We start from the raw sequence: 11,153 nt of genomic DNA, 5'->3' as shown, positions 1-11,153 counted from the left end.
TCAATCAAAAGTTTGCGAGCAAAATACGTTTTAAAACACAAAACTGTATAAAAATAAATGTTCAAAGAGATAATTAGTTTAAAAAATTATTACTTTTCTTTTCAAAATTCAATAGAAACCGACATAAATAATAAGAGTCAACTGCTTATCTGATACAAGCTGGAGCTCTAAGAGAAACATCAATCTTTAAAAACAAGAAGTGTTTAACAATCTTTCAATTTATACGTAGTCATCTGTCCGTTGCTACAGCCAAATTCCATCATTTATACAGAAATTTCATTCTGTTATGCAATGTTCATAACAACTTAATTCTAAAACAACGTTCCTTCATGCTATTTTGAATAAGTGTAAACACTATTTATAAAGCAGGGACAGTTCGTGATTCCCATTACAACGTGTTTGAATTTTTTAAATTATAATGTAAAAAAAGTCTTAAACAGAAAATGATATTCAAATATTTAAAATGGCCCTTCAATTGATACAGACATAATAATAACTAACTTATGTAACGATAGCTGCACACATCGTTCTGAAGAGAGTATAAAAAACGCAAAAAAAAAACGCGAAAACGGTATAAAAATCACCGCGAGAGAGATCAAGCGTTGGTAGTTGAGTCGTTGTAGTTGTGATGGCCGTAACGTGGTTGCGTTAGCATTAATATTAGTTGGCATTAATTTATGTTCTCGTAGGGGTAGGCGTATGTGTTTATTTTTCGAGCACTATTTTGATTATGTTTAAGACGTACTTTTGAGTCGTTTACTAAGCATTATTTGATTATTGGGCATTGATTCATACTCTTGCTAATATTCTTAATTCTCATTTAGCGAGTCACTTAGTTTCTTTTCCAAGATCGTATAATTTTACATTGTACAATAAACGTTGAGTGTTAATTTATATTCGTTTACTAGCTAGAATTTAACCTAGTTAATCTTAACTTATATATCTAGCATTTATTTATAGGCTAGACTATATTAGACCTTCTGTAGAATACGTTTAATTGTAACATACTCTCACTAACACGATTAGTAGCACTAATTTGAGTATGAGCACTAGCAGCAAGAAATCCATACCTGTGTCAGTATACAACCGCTCGAGGTTAGTTATTGATGCCGAAGAGGGTATGGATGCTAGTTACCATAAACCAACTATAAACCCTGAGCCAATTAAGTTAAGAGAAGATATTGTAAGAGGTGAGGGTTATACTTACTCTGTAATATATTTTAAAAAAAATTAAAGCTGCCCTAATCGTTAAAAGTTTTATTGTTATACTTATAGATAAGTGTCCAATCTTTTTTTTTCAAATTAGAACTTTAATTTACTTATATCTAAATTTATTTTGTTAAATGGATTTTATTTTAAAACTTTTAGTCTAATATATAAAAGTTAGAAAGTCATTAAAAATAAAGATTTCAGTATAAAACATTAGTAATAAAAATAAATGATAGTTAAAATAAGTTTCAAAAAATATATAAAAATGTAACTATTTTAATGACACGGTTAGTATGAAATTCAAGAAAAAAATTAAAAAAATTAAATGAAAATGTCAAATATGTTATGAAAACTTCATAACAAAAGACTTGTTGATCCATACATTAATATTACCCAATTTTCTAGTTCTATATAGTTAGGATTAATAAGAGTTTGCTTCATATCAATTTATTCTTACAAGTAACTAAGTTTAGTTAAACTTTGTAAATTAATACTTTTTAAAAGTTTAGTTTAATTATCTAGTTTAAAAACAATGCATAATGATGTTTTATTACTTGTTTAAGCATTTACAATTAAAAACTTTAATCAACTAATCAAAAAGTTTCCTTTTTAAAATATGCTGTTTCAAAATATGATCTTATTGTGACATAACTTTAAAGTTTTATAATTAAATCTTCTTCAGCTGACATTTAATAGTGCACAAGCCAATTGTGAAACATTATTAATCTTTAAACTTGATAAAATTAATATTCGTTATTAAAAAGTTTGCTAAAAAAGCAAAATCAAATCTTTTTACATATATAAAAATTCTAATTAAACAACGTTTTAGTGAACTATTTAAGATTCTTTTTACCCCGTTTTCTTCTTTTTCAGGGGGTGCAAAAAACAGGAAACCAGTCTAAGGGTAAAATTAACATAGTTGGTTAATAGCTTTTTTTTTCTGATTTTTCCTTGTCATCGAGATAATATATATGTAAAACTAGAACGTTTTTTTTTGGTTTATTCTAGTTTCTAAGCCGATCAGTAAAAACTTGTTTATATTTTTATTTATATAATGAGGATTTATTTTAAAACAAACTAATCGTAGCGAAATTGTTCTTAAATAAAATTTTTGTTTACTTTGTCTCAAACAAAACTTTATGTTTAGATAATTTTATTAAGATATATTTTCAATATTAATCTTATTTTAACTTAATATAATTTCAATTTATTTTCACTTTTTTACTTTTCTTTTTTATATTAATCTGCTTAAATGGAACTTGATTTTTTTCTATTTTGATTGTTTATAATTTACTTCTTCGTTTAAGAACTTTTTGAAATTCTACCTTGTAGGATTCCTGAAGTTAGTTGGTATAAATATATTTAAGTTAAATCTTCTTTTACGTAGCTATAATATTTTTAACGCGTTAAAAATTATTGATGAAAATAAAATAGGAACTTTTATGGTGTTTTTACGAGCTTGTGCTTAATTACTTAATTATAGTAGTTTACTAATATAAGTAGTTTTATTAACTTATTTTTAAAGACTTATACTTTTATGCTGATACTTGTTTTTTCTTACGTTGTTTCAAATATTTTTCACAAAGTAAATGCAAAAATAATAATATTAGCCTCAATTTTGTTGTACTTAAAGTAAAAATAAAAAGAGTCAAGTGATATTACTTTTTGGAAAAGTTTAAATTAAAGTGAAAACTTTTAAGAAGATTAACTGGAATAAATTCGATCACCCTCGGACTTGTTTTAATAATAAACAAGTCTGTTTAAGTGTTAGTGATTTTTTTGCTCTTGTCTAATGAAACAAAGCGTTAAAAAGGCTTCATAAAATGGTTTCCTAAAGTGGACAATATTGCCCCTTTTGAGACTATTTTCGCTATCCAGGGGTGTTAAATAGTAAGACAGCAAAAAAAAATAATATATTTATTGACTATTAAATTGAGTTTGGGATACCCTTCTCTAGATCCATGCTAAGTAATCCTTTTAAAACTATTCAGACGCTGGAACAGCAGACAAAACTACTAGCAGCTGCTGTACTAGTAAACCGATGAAGAAACAAGTAAATCATTAAGATTAACGAAATAAACGAGTTTCTAATTTCAACCATTTGTAAGAATTTAATATATAAACCGTAAACAAATTTTATCTCCTTTATCTCTATTTTATAAAAAAAATATTTATCAAACACTAAGTGGGAAACTTGTAATAATATCAAATAATTTTTGTCAGAAGTTTTTTTAAATAACAACTTACATTTTTGAGTATTTATAAAAAGTTTAAAAACTTGTGTTGCTTTACATAATCTTTAAGCTTTTTCTATAATACATTTGTAAACTATTTATTATTGTAAGTATAAACTATTAATTATTATTTACGATGATATGTGCCATTTTTAGGTAATTCTGTTAGGAAATAATTTATTAGCTAATTTCTTCTACATTTATAAATTTACAAATTAATTAGGTATTAATTTATATACTTACGTTTAAAAAATCTAAGTCATTTTGGAAATTTTAAGGATGAACTTTATATTTATTTATTAGATAGTGATTATCAAGGTCATAAGTTCTGATCCTGGACAAAACGTTAAAAGGTATCCGTGGTGTGCGACTCGATAACCGAAAGGTTTTTCGTGCACCAGATAGGACCAAATACTTTGAACGTTTTTTTTTTTTGTTGTTCAATAAACAGTAGTATATAAGTTATCATTGATACTTATTTATTTACTTTTTTTAAGGAGTTGATAATAATTTTCATCTAATACCCAAAAATTTAGTTCAAAAGTTGATATTTTGGTTACAACAGAGTTTCCCAAAGTAGGCCATTACAGAAATTATACTAGATATAATGTTAAAAAAACTAAGAAATTTAGGGGGCACAAGCCGCAAAAAGGGAGCCACAAGACCATAATTTATAACTTGCATTAGATATTCTGGAGTTGGTGAAGAAAAGAAAACAAAAAGTCATAGGCTTTTTTAACGGTAGTTTTTTGAGAAATCTCGTTGGAAGAGGACAAGCTTTTTTAACTTCATTAAAAAGGCCTTTTGAAAAAAAGTTTGGTAAACCCTGGGTTACAATAACAGTAGTTCAGTCTAAATTGCAGTATTTCCTATCTGGATAATCTTTAGATTATTTATTAAGATTACTATTTTGAACTAACTTTATAGTATCAGCATAATCAAAAAATTTGAAATAATTTCTTTACACAAATACATTTCTCCAATATGCCCATATAAAAATTTAGTGAAAGATGTACTTTTTAACAGAGAGTTAAGTATTTAAACAAATGGTAAGCTGAGATGACTGTCTCAGGTTTACTTAAAATAAGTTAATCTAATTTTCTTAGGATACCTAAAAAGACTTTTTTATTTTTTATGTTTGCAAATATTTTTCGCTCTTTCCAGTTATATTTTTGGGCTAAAAATAGTATTCAAAAAAAAATTAATAGAATAAAATGTTTCTGTTATATTTTTTTTTTATTAATGTAAATGCTTACTTGTAAATTTACAGTACTTAATTTTATATTATCATTTATAAAATTAAGTTGAGTTTATGGTTAAATTCACAACCTTAAAACATAACAAAATTTATATTATTTTCTTTCTATTTATTAAAATATAAACTTCTTTAATTATTTCAATCAAATGTAAAAAATAAGTTAAACTTCTAGCTTAAAATACTGATAAAGTTCAACGTAAACGCATTTCAACTTATTACAATTTTACCTTCTTTAAAGTCTGTCTGCGGGTGCACGATTGTTCAAATTCGGACAATTCTAATTCTTTAAAAAAATTGAAAAGGCCCCAACTAAAAAAGTAATGTATATTTGTCAAATATTTAAGATACATTTGTAGGTCCTATCAATATCTAAAAGCCGTTTTTTTTTTCTTATTGCAAAACATTAAACACTTTTTTATATATTGCTTATACAAAGTATAAAACATAGTTAATTTTGGTAATTTTAAATTATCTCAAAAAAATGTTTAAGATTTGAAAAAAACAAAAGTGGCTTGTAGATTTTATTAAGATCTACATGTGTATTTTTTTCAAGTTTATATTACTTTTTGAGATATAGTCTTTAAAACAATTTGAATTGTCGAAATTTGAGTCGTACGAATTTGAATTTCCATGTAACCCTGTCTGCTATTAGTATTGTTTATCTCGTTTTATAAATAAATTAATGTTTTGAGTCTAAAAATGTTCTCAACTTCTATTGTTATTCTTTTAAGTTTTAGGCTTAGACTGTATTTTTATCTTATAAGACAAGTATGAATAAAAAAAAAATAAATAAATACATAGCTTGTTAGTTTTCGTTTAATTTCTTAGGTTTAAAAGTTAAGATTTTTTTTTTCATTCAGCTTGAAAGAAATTGTAAAAGAATGTGGTGTACGACTCGAACTTAACACTTCATTTTAAATTTCAGAATATCTAGTGTAAATTTTGAATTTCCCGTATTTTTATTGATCTACATTTCAAACCTCAGAAGAATATTTAGTGGTAGTTTTAAATTTCCTATAATTCTACTAAAGACTTTTTTGCTCATTACTACAATCCTCGAGATGTCTAGAGTAAAGCTCACAAATTTTATTTCACTGGCCGCAGTTTCTTAGTTTTATGGGCCGCATCCATTGGAAATTCTTAAAATGCTAGCGGGCCATACTTTTACCCTTCATGGACCTTATGTTACCTGCGGCCGCACTTTGCTGACACCTCAGATAGGACTTGCATTTTTTTTTTTTTGCTTTAATATGTTTTAGTTGTGTTTTTTTTTTTTGACTACTTACTAAAAAGGAAATAGAGTTCTAAAAAAATCAAAGCAGATCTGACATTATAGAAATTTTGTTGAAAAACTACAGTCTGTAATTGCACTGTAGTTTATGGTTTTGGGGGGCAGTAAAATTGCAAATAAATTATTTTAGAAACAGCTCAGCCATGAGGATTATAACAAAACCGCATTAATAGTCTTTACCATTTGAAAAAATAAATCAAAAGTCACGTAGAAATAAGTTTTGTTGTTTCAATATGAAATATTCTGTGTTGCCACAGGTTTTTTTTATAATTGTTCAAGGTTTTTGAAAGTACAAGTGTTTATGTCCATTTTTATTATAAAATTAAATTTAAGGTAAGAAACTGTCTTATATAGTTAAAAAATATTATAAAGATACTGTAATGCTACTTTAAATTTGTTTTATAATAAATAAACTTCTAGATGATTCAAGAAAAGTTTATTGTGTATGATAGATTTTTCCTATCTAATCTAAAATCCATTATTTTACATGTAAAAATTGTTTAAAACTTCAGGTTTTAAAAAATAAAAATTCTAAATTATAGATTTTCTGTTTTTTTTTATTTTCTCAATTTCTTAGTTTTACCAGGTTTTTTTTTGCCCAAACTGTCAAGTTACAGGTTTTTCAAGGTTTTATGGTAATCCTGAATATTACTGATTTACTATTAATTATTATCTGAACAGAACATGATCTGAAATTCATTTGATAAAATTGAACTTTTATAAAAATTACTAAAATTTTACAAGTACAAAACCATAATAAGTTTTTATTACACATAAAAAGTATATATAAAAATTAATTGCACTAACTATACCATTTTTTCTAATTGTAGTTTAAATAATATTTTTTGAAAAAATGATGTTACAGGAATTGATAAGCTAATTTTGTTTTAGTTCTTATAATGCACTTAACTTGCAGAAAAAGCACAAAAAAAACTATGCTAAGCTAAAACAATAAAAAAACACAATTAAAAACATTGATCAAATTGAATTTAGCTTTAAAACTTCTTTTTTGAACTAGCTATGAAATTTAAACTAAGTCAAACTGTTTCAATGTATTACTTGGCATCTTACTTTTATTTTAGAAGTGATTTGAAACTAAATAAAGCTTTATAAAAATTATAACTTACAAACATTTTTTAAATTGTATAAAAGCTAAAAATTTTATAAAAATACATAAACGATAAAAATAAAAATGTAAAAATTTATATAAAATAAACTAATGGAAGATAAAAAACTATGTCATTTAGCTTTGAAAAAATTATAATTTTCCTCCCATAGTTTATACTATAGCCGTACTTAAACTAAATTTTAAAGATTCGTTTAGTAAATTAAATAGTACTTCGGTTTTTAATTGCTAATATTACTAACATTTTTAGGAAAAATTTGCATATTTCAAAAAATAAAAGTTTGGTTTTCACATTATTTAAAATAATATTATAAACTTAACTAAACTTCATAAAAATAAAATTGACCATTGCTCATTAGTTTTGTTAATTAAACGGTAACTCTTTCCGGTTCATCTCTACTTATTTGTGAACTGAAATGCTTATGTCGTCTATTTGTTCGAAGTTTGGCTATTTTTTCTGTCAATGAGAATTTCCGCTCAAAATACTCACACAGAGGTGCTTCTGTAAGCACTGATGCAAAAAACTGTTCAAATGAGATAGACCACTCAGGGTTTGTTTTTGGATCAGTACGAGATTTGGGTGGGCTTCGTGTGGTGTCATCTTCTTTTGATGCTACTGGAGGCTCGTCATCCCTACAAACATGATCAACTTGGGATTTCAATTTAGACACTGGAGTCTTAAACTGTTTACCAACCTGAAATAATGTTCAAGTAGTGCAGAATGAACATTTACGACTAGGCAAATTAAATTTTAAGAATTTTAAAGTCTAGTGACTAACAATAATCAAATAAATGGTATAAACGTAAAAGTTACTTTAACAAAACTTTTTTTTATAAGTATTAGTAGTTTATATTTGTTAGTTAGTAGTTTAAACTTATAATTTTTTAACAACTGTGATCGGGTTATAAAAAAATCCTAAACCACTAATGTATAAGTAGAAGAAAAACAAAACTTTAAAGATTTTGCGACTACTAAACAATTAATGATATTGCGTTTGGAAGAAAAACTGACGTCTGCGATCTATGTTGAATTGTAAACAAGGCAAGTTGCTAAATTAAATTCAAGTTCCAGATAGAAAAGATGGCCAAAAAAATAATCGTACTTCTTACGCTATCGCGCATCTTTAATTATCTAAAAGCTAAAAGACTAAAATGATAAATATGTTTCCACAGCCAACAGTACTAAGATAAACAATATTCTATCCATAACAAACTCTTCAAAAGTATTGTAACAAAATAACTTTTACACGCCATCACGAGCTAGTTAGGGCGTGACACACTTCAGAAGTCTTGCTTTTTTGCCAGCTGGAAACTAGCTATAAAGAACCAAAAAATAACAATAAGCAAGCTTCAGATAGATAAAGATTACGCCCGGCCGAAGTGGAGGAAATTTTTGGTTTTATCAAACTAATCTGTGTTTTTTTCACTTGTCAAATATTATTTAAAAAAATAAATGTGTATCAACGCTTACGTTAACGCTTTTATCAGTAGTAAGCAACCGAAACTAACTAGCTCGAATACAATTAGTCTTTTTCGAAACAAAAAAAACTTTATTAAAATTACGTAGTTACTTAAGTTTGTAGTACTTGGACGTAGCTTGGTACGTTGCAGCATGGTACATTTCATATTTAAATTAACGCGTTTGCTTTTTTTATTTAGACTTTGCTCTTTCGTATTTTATATTGTTTACCTCCAAAACATTGTGTTAGTTGATTAATATCTCTCATTAGACTTAAACAATACATTAGAAAAAAACTAGAGAAAATAATGAAAATTTTTTCAAACGAACACAACTTAAATTCGTAAATTTTATGACAAGCTAAATTTTAAAAGCACAAGAGCAATTTGAAAAAAACAAAAGGTTCTTAAGGGTATGCTAAACAAACGACAAACTAGATATATCAATGTCTATTTTAATAAAAGAGGAGTCAACACTTTCAAACCGAAACTTTGATTAAAATTTTGTTTTATAAAGAAAAAGATTAAACTATAATAATGAAATGAAAATACTACTTTATTTAAAAAACAATAGCTTTCAATTTCGAACATGATTAATAAATAAAAACTTTAAAATATTACTTCGTTTTTCAAGTGTAAATGAAGACTGTGGTTTATAAATAAGTTCTTTTTTGTCTTAAACATATATTTGCATGAATATACACTAGTAATTTAGAGTTTAGATAGTTTTTGATTTATTAGTTTAAATTACTGATTTATAGAAATAAAGACCTCCTAGAATTTATTGACTTTATTTTAACCAGTGTGAGCTATCAGAAAATTCACCTAAAAGTAAATACAAAAATTAACCCTATTACGAAAAAGTAAACAAGAGTGATCGCAAGGAGAAATACGGGCATTTTATATTTGGAAGTTATGTTGAGTTACATTTGGTTTTCAGTGCTGTAAAGTTGAGATGTGTTTCGGAAGTTAGAGGGCCGTATTATATATTAAATTAACAGAATTTTGGATGTCCAGCAATCAGTATTGCCATACTAAGTTGGTCTTATTTCGTACGGTAAAAATGATCTATCCGCAAACTTAAACTTTGTTTTTAAAGGCTCTGTAGAGTTTTAAGTTTTAGAATGTAATTAAAACAGTGTGCTGAAATTTACTGTTCCAGATTTATAAGAGTAGATATTTAAAAACACAAATCAATATAAAACATATTAGAACTAGAACTATAGACCATAGTTAAAAGAATGCTAACGCTGCTATGTAAAACGTTTATTTGTTTTAGCTTGTGTGGATTTCAACTGATTAAAATCTGAAAGTTTTTCTCTAGTCTAGATTATAGAGGTTAATTCTTAAGCACTAAGGTAGCATCTTGTCTAATAGCAACGATACCAATAGAGTAGCACTCAAAGTAAATTACGAGTAACATTAAGAGGAAGCATAAAATTCATCGGCGTCTAACTTCTGTACGATGGAAACTGAGCACCCCATGCTTGCGAATGCAGCTGAAAAGTCAAGTGATCCTACTCATACAAATAATTCAAGCTAAAGACATTAGCAGAGTAATATGATGTGTTAGCAGAGGATGATAATGCCGATCGCGCCATGGGAGTTAGATTCCACTTTTTTATTTGTTAAGAACTAGCCTGACTGAGCAACAACCATCATAAGCATTATACCTAAGCCGATAGGTATCGTTACAGTGTAACAACTTTCCTTATAAATTTAATATCAATAACAAATAACTATATATAAATCAATGTTGTAGTTTAAATTTTTTTAATTCTAATTTTTCATTATAATAATAGAAGTAAGTTTTCACATACTTTTAGTGATTATTACTTTGGTGCAACTCGTTTTTAAACTTATAGTATGTATGTCATTATCAAAAGCAAAAACTAAATTTTCCCTGTTTTCTCTCCAGCTGCGCACTAACAATTTTATACTTAAATTTCATCGTAAGGTACGCTTAATTTAAACAAACTAACTATTTCTAAATAAATCAGTTTGACTATAAATTTGTTTAAAGTAAGCTGCTTAGGATCTCGATTTGTTTGCAATTTGAAAAACAGCCGAATATTTAAAATAAATATCATCTAACCTCTCCTATTTGAAGAAGAATGTTAGCAACCGTCGCAATTGAATGGTATAAGGCTTGTTCGTTTATTTGATCTCGAAACAAGTTGTACATAGTTTTGCACAGTTGGATAAACTGATCCTACAAAATATCTTGTTTTTTTTTTATATTTTAAACAATGAAACGTAATTAAACTAAATTAGGTAAAACAACAATATAATTATTTATTTTATATCTATTTATTAAATACTTCAAGTTCAATAACTACACATAAATAAACATACTTTTCTATTTAAAAAAATATTAACATTGTACTTTCATTTTTTTTTTATAGTATTAAAACTTTTATATGTTTCTTCAGCATATAATATTTGATTTGATGCACTATTTGTACAAAGTTTAAAGCGAGACTCAATTTAAATTAACTGATAAAACATTATTTGATTTATTTAAAACTTAATACTTTTCTAAGATACATTTTTTAAAAATTGTAGTCAATATTTTAA

The 11,153-nt window shown here is 26.2% G+C and overlaps 1 protein-coding gene across 1 annotated transcript in view; it reads right to left on the bottom strand.

Moving 5' to 3' along the window:
* Nucleotides 1-7,267: 7,267 nt before the first annotated feature.
* Nucleotides 7,268-11,153, bottom strand: part of LOC145831475 (TBC1 domain family member 9-like) — a 30,114-nt gene continuing 26,228 nt past the window's right edge. Inside the window, exons 22-23 of the mRNA XM_082938745.1 lie at nucleotides 10,672-10,788; nucleotides 7,268-7,813 (exon numbers count right to left, since the gene is read on the bottom strand). Of these exons, the coding sequence (XP_082794871.1) occupies nucleotides 7,487-7,813; nucleotides 10,672-10,788 (444 nt within the window). The 3' untranslated portion in view covers nucleotides 7,268-7,486. The remainder of the gene's footprint in view (nucleotides 7,814-10,671; nucleotides 10,789-11,153) is intronic.

The sequence above is a fragment of the Thalia democratica genome, chromosome 3 (assembly GCF_965202585.1).
Source record: "Thalia democratica chromosome 3, ktThaDemo2.hap1.1, whole genome shotgun sequence".
Lineage (NCBI taxonomy): Eukaryota > Metazoa > Chordata > Thaliacea > Salpida > Salpidae > Thalia > Thalia democratica.
Note: the sequence above shows the minus strand (reverse complement) of the source record. Positions and strands in the feature narration are given on the sequence as shown.